At 53.7% G+C, this 14231-nt stretch overlaps 1 protein-coding gene and 1 non-coding gene across 2 annotated transcripts in view; both read left to right on the forward strand.

The window, feature by feature from the left end:
• Positions 1 to 14231, forward strand: part of CRTC1 (CREB regulated transcription coactivator 1) — a 76476-nt gene that overhangs the window by 50146 nt on the left and 12099 nt on the right. The window contains 5 exon segments of the mRNA XM_043587112.1: positions 3873 to 3913; positions 4401 to 4621; positions 9349 to 9482; positions 12730 to 12886; positions 12889 to 13040. Coding sequence (XP_043443047.1) covers positions 3873 to 3913; positions 4401 to 4621; positions 9349 to 9482; positions 12730 to 12886; positions 12889 to 13040 — 705 coding nt within the window.
• LOC122488807 lies at positions 121 to 222 on the forward strand. Its single transcript, XR_006298730.1, has one exon. It is a non-coding gene; the product is annotated as a U6 spliceosomal RNA (small nuclear RNA).

The following is a 14231-nucleotide window of genomic DNA, read 5'->3' on the forward strand; positions in this document are numbered from 1 at the left end:
AGGTAGAGAAATAGCACACCTTCCCTGAAGTGTGAACCTCACTCAGATTTGACCAGGCGTGCCATTAGGGTTAAATAGACCTGCTATACTGGTCAGAAGCCATGAAGAATTAAAACCCATGTTCACTGTGGCAGCACCTATACTAAAATTGGAACCATAGAGAGCTTAGCATGGCCTCTGCACAAGAATGACACGCAGATTCATGAAGTGCGCCGTTATTTTTATGTATGGCGTTGGCTGTGAGCCAGACTTACTGTGGTGATCATTTCACAGTACATACAAATAGTGAACCTATTTGTCCAAGTCTGTGAAGATGCTCAGGGTTTAGAACCTATACCTCCTAATTCTTAGCCTGTGATCTTTCTGCTAACCCATAGTATTGGGTAATTGTCATTGTTTATACATGGTTACAGTCATCCTTAAACTTCCATTAAGTCTACTTGGAATTTTCAGTTGAGTTGAAATCTCTGTATTACCTCCAGGTCCAGAAACAAATTTCCCAACAACCTATAAGATGTCTAGTGGTAAGATAGAATTTGTGCCATGGGTACAAATTTCAAAGAATTTGAATAGAACAAAATACACTTAACACCAAATCTATTTTGAATATTAAAAAAACAACAAAAAACTAAAAACCCATTGCTGGTCAGGGTGTGGTGAAAGGGGCAGCAACATGCATTGCTCATCCCCCACCCAGGAAATCGTAGGGAGGTGACAAATGAACAAACAGCGATGTGTTCCTCAAAGGCAGGTGTTCAGAACTTTCGAAATCAACTGGAAAGAACTTGAATGTTCGACAGTAGGGGGGTTTTATAACTGAGGATGAAAACATCCTCAGTCCCCCATGCGGAAAGTTCTCCACATGGTGAGTTGGGATTTTTGAAGGAATTTTAAAGGCATGAGTGACACTCATGATGGTACTGTCCTGTGGAAAGAACAGGATAAAGCATCAAACATTTCGAGATAGACAGGCACACCTCATTCTATTGCGCTTTGCTTTATTGTGTTGCTTTTTTTTTTTTTTACAAATTGAAGGTTTGTGGCAACCCCGTGTTGAGCAAGAATATCAGTACCATTGTTCCAACAGCATTTGCTCACTTTGTGTCTCTGTGTCACATTCTGGTAATTCTTGGAATTGTTCATATTTTTTCATTATTTGTTATGTGACGTTTGATTAATGATCACAACTCAAAGTTCAGATGATTAACATTTTTAGAAATCATTTTTTTAACTCTTTTTTTTTTGAGAGAGAGAGAGAGGGTGCAAGTGAACAAGGGGCAGAGAGAGAGAAGTGGGGCTCACCCGGGGCTCCAACTCATGAACTGTAAGATCATGACCTGAGCCAAAGTCAGATGCTTAACAACTGAGCTCCTCAGGCACCCAACTGTTTTGTTTTGTTTTGTTTTTTAATTTATTCACTTTGAGAGAGAACATGAGCAGGGGAGAGGCAGAGAGAGGGAGAGAGAGAATCCCAAGCAGGCACTCCAGTCTCAGCGCAGAGCCTGATGCAGGGCTCAAACTCATAAACTGTGAGATCATGACCCGAGCTGAAACCCAGAGTTGGATGCTTAACTGACTGAGCCACCCAGGCACCCCAATAAAGTATTTTTTAAGTTTATTTATTTATTTTGAGAGAAAGAGGGGGGGGGGGGGGAGAGAGAGAGAGAGAGAGAGAGAGAGAGAGAGAGAGAGAGAGAGAGAGAGAAAACATGAGTGGGGGAAGGGCAGAGAGAAAGGAAAGAGAATCCCAAGCAGGCTCTACGCTGTCAGGCCTATGTGGGGCTCGATCTCACAAACCATGAGATCATGACCTGAGCCAAAATCAAGAGTCCGTTACTTAATCAGCTGAGCCACCCAGACGCCCCAGCAGTAAAGTATTTTAATTAAAGGCACATAACTTGTTTTTTTAAAACACTGTCATTGCATACTTACACTGCAGGATAGTGTAAACATAACTTCTTTGTGCACTGGGAAACCAAAAAATTCACTTGACTTGCTTTACTGTGATATTTGCTTTATTGGGGTGTTCTGGGACTGAAGCTGCAGTATCTCCAAGGTATGCCAGGGTGTACACACAGATGCCTGGGTGTGATAGGACCAGTCCCAGGGGAGACATGCAAACGGGGCGTGTCCCCTCGAGTGTCAGGTGCGGGCGCCATTGTCAGCCCTTTATCCGTGTCTGCATGTTCCAGTTTTGCACAAAGAGGCATAGGATTTTCATATTCGGGGGGAAAAATAATTCGAAAAGAATTCTGACAACCCGAACAAAATCGGGAAGCCACTGAAACACCTAGTCGCAGAGAGGTGAGTGGGTAAGGAAAGACATCAGGGTTACAAGCAGCCGAATGTGCTGCTGAACCATGAAGACAGGGAAGATGGTGGGGGTTGGTGCAAACACACTCGACATCCTGGGAGTGAGAAAAGAGGGCGGCAGAGCCCAGCATCATGGCTAAACTTTTAACTACCACGCAAAATGATGTGGCTGCAAGGATGTCAGTAAAGGAATTCCACTGGATTTGTGGGGAGTGGGGTGGGCTGGGGGGGGGGGGCAACGATGGGTGAATTTTTAATACTGTTAAGAAATCCACGGTTATCTCCATAATGTTCATGGAATGCTTTTGAAAGGTTCTTTAGAAAGTCATTGTCATCACGCTTTGAAAAAAATCCGGTAATGAAGCAAGTGTTTACTCACAGAATTAAGGAGCCAGTGGCCAAGTACAAACCTGTCCCTCTGGCATTTTCTGCAGAGGCTTAATGCTGCTGGTCGCACACCACCCCTCAGGGTCCCCAGTCACTGTGGGCCCCCCCCCAGCCCCTCCCCGCCCCCCACACACACTGGGTGTGCACATGGAGTCTACAGCCCTCCGCCAGTGCATCCACCTTCTTATCTGATAATCCCTAAAGAACACATCAGCCTGAGGGCCTGTGAGGCGGATGGAGAATGAGGGAAGGTGACACAGCCGGAGTCCTCCGTCAGCACGCGGGCTCTGTCCGGTCATGTCTGCCGCCATCCGGCGGGTTTCCTCCTTTGTCCTTGAATGAGAGTCTAGGGGCTCTGCCTAGAGCCTACAGTTCTCGGCTGGCATAGTGGCCCCAGCTCGAAGAGGAGGAAACCAGCCAGGGTCCTGCTGCCAACAGGGTTTCCCTGGGACCCCCTTCCCAGCCCCACAGGGCAGGCAAAGTCTTCATCCTCAGGTGGTGGGTGCGTGGGAGCACGCACAGCACCACGGTCCCTGTGGGAGCCATAGCTGAGGGACCACAGGAAGGTGGGTCAGCTAGGGGCATGGGGAGCGCCCTCTGTGTGTTCATGGTGCCCAGTCTGAGCCTCTTCATGCTGCCCCACATGATGTACTTTCCTGCCGTAGACAAGTGGATGCTGAGCAGAGGTGGCCCCTGCCCCGGGATCCCCTCCCACTCTGATCCAGGAATGGAATGGGGGATTGGTTTGGGGTGCCCACGTTTCCAGTGGCTCCACTGCTGAGGTGGTGCCTGGGGTTTTCGGGTGTATAGACCGGACAAACCACCGTCTTCCCCAAATGCCTGCTGACAAGGGACCATGTCACTCCTCTGCTGTGCCCAGCTTACGGGCAGACAGCTAGGCTTGGATGTGCCTGCTTGCCACCAAGGGCAGGGGCTGGAGGTGGGGGCTGTAGAGACCCCTCTGCACATAACTCTTGGTTTTGCCCCTGGGCATGTCTGGGACAGGCCCCTCTGCCTTTGAGGTTGCCTGGTTCTGGTTTGTGAGACGTTCCAGGACCTGATAAACTCCCTTCTTGCTGAGCGTCTCCGGCCCTTGTGGCATGGTCAGCCATGCCCTGAGGAGCCACAGCACGCCAGGAGGCCCGCTCAGTGTCCGCTGTCTTCTCTTTCAGACGGGGTCCAGGCCCAAGTCCTGCGAGGTCCCCGGGATCAAGTAAGTCTCAGCAGGGCCCACCCTGCATGCCCAGGGCTGTCAGGGCCGCTCAGATGACCCCAGGGCTTCCTGTCCGCTAGCTCACAGGCTGCAAGTCCTGACAAGAGGGGCGCCCCGCCGCTGGCCGCCAGTCAACGAGCCTCACAGGGGGCGGGGGGGGATATGGGGCCCTGCTCCCCTTCCCTGCCTGAGGTGGCCGAGCCCCGCCCCCACCACCCCTGCTCAGCTCCAGCTTGCCCGCTCCTCAGACACCCCCTGTCCCTGAGCCGCAGGAGGACCCTCACCCCAGCCTCCTATCCTGCATAGATAGGTAGGCTGCTTCCTAAGGTCCCATTGGAGGTGTAGGCTGACAGTCCTTTTCTGAGCATGGCAGCACCTAATCTTTTCACACCAGTCTCCCCCGACACCTCGCTCCCCCGCCACAGCTTCTGGGGAAGAATGGGCCGGCGAGAGCTCACCTCCCCCCTCTGTCTGGCCTTCCCCCCAGCATCTTTCCATCCGCTGACCAGGAAAACACTACAGCCCTGATCCCCGCCACCCACAACACAGGGGGCTCCCTGCCTGACCTGACCAACATACACTTCCCCTCCCCCCTCCCGACCCCACTGGACCCTGAGGAGCCCACCTTCCCCGCGCTCAGCAGCTCCAGCAGCACCGGCAACCTCGCGGCCAACCTGACTCATCTGGGCATCGGCGGCGCCAACCAGGGTAAGGCCAGGCCAGAAGGCGGGAGAACTTCCTTCCCTGGCAGAGCTGAGCAGCTAGTGAAGACAACACATGGGTTTGGATGAAGATTTAGCAGGGTGACATCCAAAATGCTGGGCATGGAGTGGGAGGCAGAACCTACCACAGGGGCTGGGCTTTCCCAGTATTGCCCAGGAAAGGCATCCCAGGCAGAGGGCATGGCTTTGGTGAAGGCCTGGGGGTGGGAAAACTCAGCGGTGTCCCCAGGGATCAGACAGTGGTTCTGAGGGTGTACTGGGGGCTTCAGAGAGTCTGGGTGAGTCCAGAACATTCTAGGAGGGGAGCCCCCAAGAGTTTGACCCGGCCGGGGTGTGCCAGGCTTTCCCCCCCACCTCTCCTTGTCCTCAGCTCTTCATGGAGGGCCAGGACCAGTCCTGACCTGCTCCCCCCACACTCCACCTGCTTGGGACACTCCAGTCCAGGCCACATTCATGGGGACATCCCATGGGCCCCTCACCTTCCTAATATCTCCCAGTGCTGCCCAACCCTGCTTCTCTGGGGACGAGCAGCACGGTTTCCCAGTGGCTTGCCTCTTCTGTTCTCTTGCCTGCCCTGACCTGTCAATGCATCCCGTCAGCCCCACCATTGGGACCCGGGCCAACCTGGACCTTCTCTACCTTACATGGCCTCCACCTGCCTGCCCACCTCCCCCACCAGCTCTCAGCCTCTTCTCAGCCAGGATGGCCATCACCTCATGGCTCTCGTCTGCTCAGGATCTTGCACGGGTCCTCGGTTCCCTCCCAGTGAAAACCTGAGACCCCTGGGTCCCGGGAGATCAACTACAGTTCACCCTCTGACTTTGTCTCCCGCCCCCCACACCATCTCCTCTCTGGCCAGCGAGCTCACCTCAGGGCCTTGGCATGTGCCACCTCTCTTCCACAGTCCTCTTCCTCCAGGTGGCTGCAGGACCCCTCGCCCACCCCATCCCTGCTCACACCTCTTCTCAATGAGCCATTGTGGCCCCCTGCCCACACTCTTACCTCCAGCCTCTCACTCTTGCTTTTCTTCATTTACCCTGCTGCTGTTGAGTCACTACTTTGCTCTCATCTGTTCCCTGGGCCAGGCCTGGCTCTCCCACGTCCCCACTATGACCCGCATGTCCCCAGTGTGATTCTTGCACCCATGTTGACTGTGGGATGTGTGGGTTTGCATCCAGGGAGGACACAAGGCAGCCCCAACAGCCTCATGGTGGGATGGGCAGAATGTGGACCCCTCTGTGAGTCCACACATGTCAGGACTTGGTGACCGGTGAGAGCGCTACCTTGCTGCCCTGCATCCTGCCCAGGAGCCGATGCTCGCCCAGTCCATCTGCCTGTCTTACCTCTGTCCCAAGCGTGGTGGGCAGCACCATGCAGGGTTTTCTGAGAGAGAATCACACGCTCTAATTCACATTTGCCACAGCCCTTCTAACCACCCAGGGAGAATAGGCTATCAGGAGGGGTGCCAGTGCCAGGGCAGGGCCCCACTGAACACTGTAGAGAGACTTCCAGGTGAACTTGTCTGGCCCACGTTATAGGGAACAGAGGCACTTGAGCCGGAGTTGTTCCGGGCTTTGGTGCTGACAGGACCAGAGGCAGGTGAGGGGTGTTAAGGACAGTGCAAGTGTTCGTAGGTTTCTAGACTAGGAAATAGAGGCCAGAACAGTGAAAAGCGGGGCAGGACCCCGGCCTAAGAGCATTGAGGCTCTGTTCTTGCGTGTACATACCTGGCCCCGTGCCCACCGAGGCTCAGCCACTAGGCAGAGGGCGTCAGCTTCCACTGTCCCCCCCACCCCCGGGACAAAGTGAACAGATTCAGGGGATCCTGAGACCCATGGCCCCCTGAGAGGTGGGTGGGCAGGGAGGGTCCACACAGGCCTATGCAAAGCAAGAAACCAGCAGGTTGGCTCTGGGGACACTGGAGGGGCCCCCTTTTGTAGGCACCACTGTTTCCTGGCCCCCCTTTTTCTCCTCACGTCTTGCTGTGGCCTCCAGAGCACCACCCCCTCCTCCAGAGGGTCCTTGGCAGCCCCCCAGCACCCGCCCAGGAGCTGTGCACCTCCAGCCCATGCCGAGTCTAAACAAGCACAGGAAAACACAACACATGTGAAAGCCATAGACGCGGGAACAAGCGCAGACCCCGAGCGTGGGGCCCAGACCCTGGCCCGCCTGGCTGGGAGCGTCAGCCCAGTAATGTCTGACATGTGTTCGGTTGTTTGCGAACCTGCCGCTCTAGCTGCTCGCCTGGCAGGGGCTCCGCTTTCTGGGCGCATTTTAAATCAAGCCGAGCCGCTGGCCCCTGGCACACGTGGAGATGGCCCCCCCAGCCCACCCGCCAGTTGGAACGTGAGCCCCTCGAGGAAGAATGGGAGGCTTCTGCCTCCAAGGAGACAGCGGCCCCTCTCGTTCTCTTAAACATTTGCTGAGGTCGTTTTCCTGGTCGTTGGCCAGAACCTGGAGGAGGGCAGGCCCGGGTCCTCCTTCCTGGCACAGCTCCAAGGCCTGCCAGCCCCGCATACGAGGCTTGCGTGCCTCTGGCTGGGCCCCTGCCACCTGGCCTGCCCTCCCCTGGCAGCTCTCCCTGCCCGCCCCAGACTTCCCTTCCAGCTGGCCTCACTCCTTTTCCCAAAGGTGATCCAGGTTGCCAAAAGGAATTCAACAGCAAGGCGTCCGTCCGCCCTCCCAGCCCAACTGGCCTCTCCTGGGGTGGTGGCCGCCCAGTGTGAGACCAGGAGCTCACTCTGCAGCCCAGTGGAGGATTAAAAACTCCCTTGTACTCAAGATAGACAGAGGCTGGCAACCCAAGCACCAAATCCAGCCTACCGGTGTGTTTTGTCTGGCCCATGATTGCATGCGTGATGCTTTGAATCAACATCCGAAAATCAGGAGAGTGTGTGTAAAACTCTAGACTTCTGGCTTCTCTTGAAGAATCAGAAGGTCCAGCAGTGGTGGGTCGAGTTCGTATGCCACAGGCCCCTCCTGCCCCTGTTGCCCCACTGACCCTCTCTTGGTATTTGCCTCTGCTGCTCACTGAGCCCTGACATCTGCTCCCGGGGTATTGAGTGCTCACAACCCGAAGGATGTCAGAGGCAGTGGATGCTCAGAGAAGAGGAGGGAGCAGCCTGTGGTCCCGACTGTGTTCCCTGACTAGGCATCTCCCGGACTCTTCCTGCTCAGGCTTCTTGTCCGTGCCCCCCTTGACGCTGCTGTGTTTGCGGCAGCTTGATTCTGGGGCCCAAGTTCTGTGTATAACTTGGAACCCGGGGCTCTGCCTTGGGAGCACTCTGCCAGGCCCTCCTGCAGTGCACGGCTAAGTGGAGCTGCCAGGGCGGCTGAGGGGAAGTGCAGGCGTGACCAGGCTTGCCTCGCACAGATGACACAGCCAGTGAGCAGCCGCCCTGGGCGGAGAGAAGGCCGCCCGTCATCTCCCCTCAGTGTGTGCTGGGCGCATTCACACTGGCGTGTGAACCTGCCATCTCACCTGCTGGAACAAGGTTAATCTGACGGCCCTCGGCAGAATGGGGCCAGCTACCCCAGGTGAGTCAGGCTTCTACACCACCGGCCTTGACTGCAGGGCAGACTGTCTTGAGAGCCTGCTCCCAACCTCATTAGGGCCTCACAGTGAACTCTTGAGGGTGGCTGTTATCGTTTCCATCTCAAGGACAAGGAGACCGACTGGGAGATCAAGCCAATCCCCCAGGGCTCCCACAAGCATCAGGAGGCCTCTCCCTGGCACCATGCCCCAGGATAACCCAGCAGGCCCCAACTGCTTCCATACTGAACTTGACCTCACTCAGCTCCTTCACAACAGGCACGTCCAGGGATGGGATTCCAGGGGGAGGGGGCCAGGGTGACGGAAGGGGCAACACGGAGCCCTCCTGACAGGAGCTCGATCGGGAGCAAGGGTGTTGGAAGTAGAGAGAGAGTAACTGAGTTTCTAGGTTGGGCAGCCCAGCAGGGCTGATGGTCCAGCACGGAGAGCACATGAGGTGAGAGGAGAAGGTTGTGGACATGAGATGGGGGAGGGGCTGCCAGATGCACAGGTCTGGGGCTGAAAGGAGATCTGGCTGAAGGAATAGTTCGTTACAGGGTGGTACAATTTTGAGAGCATGAAGCTGTAGGCGAAACTGAAGCATCTGGGCAGGACCAGCTTGCTGGAAGCTAACCAAAACCCAAGCCAGTTTAGGCAAAAAAAGGGGCACCGATCATCTCCCCAAACCAGGAAGCACCACTGTGGCTGGATCTAGAGCTCAGGTGCTGCCTCTCCTCAGCCCCTGATTCTCCAGCTGGCTCTTCCCTTTGCGGCCATATGGTGCTCTCCTCACACAGCTCCAGACCTCCCTTCTTGGCGTTCCATCAGAAGTCCCAGGGCAGTCTCTCATTGGGCCAGTCTGGTCACATGTCCATCTGGGGGCCAATCATGTGGTGGTGCAGAGGCAGGGAAGTGCTGATTGGCAGGGCCTGTGGGACACGTCCCTGGGAGGGATGGCAGGATCAGTGGGATAGTGCTAGCCAGCATGGGGATGGAGCAGGAAAGAGAACAGAGTCTACACAGGTATCGGGGCCTTGGAGGGGAGCACCCTGGGTTTGGTGATTAGGACACAATGGATTCTGTCTGAGTGCCTGGGCTGCTCCCAGCAGTGACCAAGGTGTGTGAGCAGCCCTCTGGAGGCCAGAGTCATGCCCACCCTTCTCTCCTGTCCTCCCTTTCAGGAATGAGCACGCCAGGCTCCTCACCACAGCACCGTCCAGCTGGCGTCAGTCCGTTGTCCCTGAACACAGAGGCAAGGAGACAGCAGGCCCAGCAGGTGTCGCCCACCCTTTCCCAGCTGTCACCCATCACTCAGGTGTGAGGGCGTGGTGGGGTGGGGCGGGGAGGCGTGGCCTGCTCTGCCCCTCAGGGAAGCCTCCCTCTCCTTCCAGGGGCCTATAGAACCTTGAAGACAAACGTTCCCAACATTTCTGGCTATTTGTCAAAATTTCAAGCGCATGAAAACGTATTAAGTACTGGCCTGGAGTCTCTTGTAGCTGTCATGGGCAGATTTGTGTGACTGGGTGTCCTTCTTTATGTCACTTTCCCTTCTTGAGGATCTAGTTGAATTTCTCCAAAATGAGATGTTTAGAGAGGTTTTTTATTTTTTCAGTTTACCATAATTTTGTTTCCTCTGCTTTTTTTGGTAGCTCATATGTGTCTAGGAATTGGTCTCTTTCATCTAGATTGTACAGTGTGCTGTCATATGATCATTCATAGCACTCCTAATTCTGTTCTTTGAAGTTGGTCGTAATGTTCCCACTTTTGTTTCTGGTTTCAGTAATTTGATTCTTTTCTTTTTTACTTAGTCAATTTAGGGCCTTTATGGCCCTAAATTAGGAAGCATTCCCTCCTCTTTTGTTTCTTTGGAAGCATTTGAGAAACGCTGGTGCGGATTCTTTAAATATTTGGTAGAATTCACCAGCAAAGCCCCTGGGTCTTAGCCTATCCTTGTTGGGAAATTTGAGGGTTTTTTTTTATTTTTAATTTTTTTAATTTTTTTTTCAACGTTTATTTATTTTTTGGGACAGAGAGAGACAGAGCATGAACGGGGGAGGGGCAGAGAGAGAGGGAGACACAGAATCGGAAACAGGCTCCAGGCTCTGAGCCATCAGCCCAGAGCCCGACGCGGGGCTCGAACTCACGGACCGCGAGATCGTGACCTGGCTGAAGTCGGACGCTTAACCGACTGCGCCACTCAGGCGCCCCAAGGGGTTTTTTTTTTAAGTTTTAACTTAAATTCCAGGTAGGTAACGTACAGTGTAATATTAGTTTGAGGTGTATGATACAGTGATCCAGCATTCCATACATCACCCGCTGCTCATCACAAGTGCACGTCTTCATCCCCATCACCTATTTCCCCCGTCCCCCCATCTGCCTTCCCTCTGGCAACCATCAGTGTGTTCTCTGTGGCTAACACTTGGTTTCTTGGTTTCTCTCTCTCTTCTTTTTTTCCTTTGCTCGTTTGTTTTGTTTCTTAAATCCCACGTATGAGTGAAATCAAATGGTATTTGTCTTTCTCTGACTTATTTCACTTAGCGTGATACTCTCTAGTTCCATCCGTGTCATTGCAGATGGCAAGATCTCATTCTTTCTTTAAATTTATTTTTACTTATTTATTTATATTTCATTTTTTGAGAGAGAGAGAGAGATGCTTGAGCGGGGTGTTGGGGGTGGGGGAGAGAATCCCAAGCAGGCTCCATGCTAAGCATCACAGGGCTCAATCCTGTGACCCTGGGATCATGACCTGAGTCAAAATTAAGAGTTGGCCACTCATCCAGCTGAGCCACCCAGGTGCCCCAAGATTTCATTCTTTTTTATGACTGAATAGTATTCCTTTTTTTTTTTTTTTTAAGTTTTTAAATTTATTTTGAGAGAGAGAGACTCTAGAGAGAGAGAATCCCAAGCAGGCTCCACACTGTCAGCCTGGAGCTTGACTTGGGGCATAAGCCCACAAACTGTGAGATCATGACCTGAGCCAAAATCAGGAGTCAGATGCTTAACCCACTGAGACACCGAGGAGCCCCCACATCTTCTTTATCCATTTATCAATCAATGGATACTTGGGCCACTTCCATAATTTGGCTATTGTAAATAATGCTGCTGTAAACACTGGGGTGCATGCATCCCTTTGAATTAGTATTTGTGTATCCTTTGGCTAAATACCTAGTAGTGGGATTGCTGGATTGTAGGGTAGTTAGTTCTATTTTTAACTTTTTGAGGAAACTCCATATTGCTCTCTACAGTGGCTGCACCAGTTTTCATTTCTGTCATCAGTGCAGGAGGATTCCCCTTTCTCTACATCCTTGCCAACACTTGTTGTTTCTCGTGTGGTTAATTTTAGCCATTCTGACAGGTGCGAGGTGATAGATCTTTGCATTTCGCTGATGATGAGTGATGTTGGGCATCTTTTCATGTGTCTTTTTTCCATCTGTATGTCTTTGGAAAACTGTCTATGCATGTCTTCTGCCCATTTTTTAATTGGATTGTGTGGTTTTGGGGTGTTGAATTTTGTAAGTTCTTTATATATTCTGGATACTAACCCTTTATTGGGTATGTGATTTCCACATATTTTCTATTGGGAGGTTTTTGATGACTGATTCAATCTCCTTTCTTGCTATATAGGTCTATTCAGATTTTCTATTTCTTCTTGGATCAGCTTTGGTAGTTTGTGTGTTTCCAGGAATTTGTCCGTTTTGCCTGTTTTTTTTTAAATCCCTAATAGGTAGTATTTTTGTTGTCTGTTTTTTAACATAACCTCAATGGCACTATCTACCTATAACACAACTGATAGGCATACCTTCCACTGCCTGGCCTCAGCCCGTTCCCCTCTGTGTCTCCCGCCTGCTTGTTCAGATCAGGATCCAGACAGAGCCATGGGTAGCTTCTGGCAATGTGTCTTCAGTCTCTCGATCTGTGACCCCTGTGCCTTCTCCCTTAGACCTGCCTGCCTTTTCTGGAAACTGTTTTTTGTTCATGTAACCGCCACTTATTAGAGGCTGGGCCTTCTGTTCTGTGTTATATCCTGTAGCTCCTGGTCACATCCAACCTCCCTGAGAGGGCAGGAGCCCCAGCCTGCCCCAGGAACTGTCCATATAGACTCACAAATGTTGAAAACTTCCCTCTAACCAGGAAAAATTTCTCTTTCCACTCCAAGAAGGCCTGAGCTGATCATTACTGAGTGGCCACACCACCATCTCCATCACCCAGAGTGGTCTAGGCACAGGCTGCCTGCCGGGTTGCCGGAGCGTGGAGCCCTGAGCCTGAGCGGGTATGGAAGGTAGTGCCCGCCTCTCGGCGTGTGGCAAAGGAAAGGCTCCTTGGGTGCAGGGCACAAACAGCTGGATTAGAAGCCCAGGTCCTGTCCAGGTGCAGCCTAACCCTCTGTGGCCCTGGGAAAGGCCTGTCCTCTCTAGGGGGTCCAAGGTCTGGATGTCTCTTTGTTTATCCATAACATCTTTGCTGAGCATGCCAGGCCATGGGGCCCCCCTGGGGACCAGGTACTCATAGTCTGGCCTCTTCTGCCCAGTGGCCTCCCACGTGACGCCCTCCTCTTCCCCCAGGCTGTGGCCATGGATGCCCTGTCTCTGGAGCAGCAGCTGCCCTACGCCTTCTTCACCCAGGCGGGCTCCCAGCAGCCACCACCGCCACAGCCACAGCCCCCTCCACCACCACCACCTGCGTCCCAGCAGCAGCCGCCCCCGCCACCCCCACAGGTGCCCGTCGGCCTCCCCCAGGCGGCCCCCTGATGCCAAGCGCCAGCCTGACGCGGGGGCCCCAGCTGCCCCCGCTCGCGGTCACGGTACCGTCCTCTCTCCCCCAGTCCCCCCCAGAGAACCCGGGCCAGCCGCCAATGGGGATCGACATCACCTCGGTAAGCCTAAGATGGGGTCGTGTGGGGCCTGGCTGGGGGGGGGGGGTGGCTCATGGATCCCAGGGGCTGTGGGAGACCCTCATTGGGCTCCCAAGACCCAAAGACTCAGGTGTGTCTGGCTGAAGCCTCCTCAAGGCTCCCCTTCAAGACCAGCTTGGCCAGGGGTCAGGGCTGAAGCAAGCACTGCCGGGCCAAGGTTGTCATCCCTTGTACCGATGGGGAAGCTGGGACACAAGCAGGGATCATTTGTCCCAAACTTCACTCAAGATGGACTATACTGTGTCTGACTGCAAAGCCTCTCCCATACCCTTTGATGCCCAGTACTTCAACCCTTCCCATCCAAAAACGGCTCCCTTGGAGGCAGGGAGGACACAGAACTCTCAGGGCCTGGGGAACAGACTGCTGGGACTTAGGAGGACAGAGTTGAACTTGGAGGAGAAGGGATGAATCCAGCCCTGTGGTTCATGCAGCACAGTGCCCTGGGCCAGAGACGTGCAATTTAGACCATGGGACTCCCTGCTTGGGGCCTGGGGTCCTACAGCTCAGACCATGGGACCCTTTGCCTGGACCTGGGCTCAGGGTAATGGGTGCTTGATTTTGACCTCTGCACCCCCAAACCTTCTCGAGTGTTCAGACTTTCACCTTGGTTGCCCTGGTGGGAAGGGAGTGGTCTCGGCTATCTTTGACTATATTTAGAGCAATGGGGACTACGTTTAGGGTACAGCAAGCCCTCTCCACTCAGCCCTTGGCTGCCAACCCCAAGATAAGTGTCATCAAAACATGATGTGCTCTGCAGAGACTAGGCCCCCTGAGCTGGGTGGGGTAGGTGAAGAGAGACCTGTTTCCAAGCTGCTCTGACCCCTCAGAGGGCAAACCCCAGGGGTCCCCCGGACAAGAATGCGCACAAGCCTTTTCTTTGTCAGAAACATGGCTGGTGTGGGGGCAGCTCTGATGGCAGAGCCTGCTTGGAGTACCTCATTCCCTGACGCCCTCCAGCGGTGATGCCTCACTTTTGAGCTGGGCAGACAACGGAGGCAGGGATGTCTGGGCCAGGTGCACAGATGTTACCCCTCCACCCCCAGGGCTCTCTGTTGCCTTGTGCCCCTTGGGGGCAACAAGGGCTCTGGTTGCCTCTTTCTTGAGTTCGTGCAGCCTCCAATGAGCAAGGAGAACATCCCTCTGGACGGTTTC

This window comes from Prionailurus bengalensis, chromosome A2 (assembly GCF_016509475.1).
Source record: "Prionailurus bengalensis isolate Pbe53 chromosome A2, Fcat_Pben_1.1_paternal_pri, whole genome shotgun sequence".
Taxonomy (NCBI): domain Eukaryota; kingdom Metazoa; phylum Chordata; class Mammalia; order Carnivora; family Felidae; genus Prionailurus; species Prionailurus bengalensis.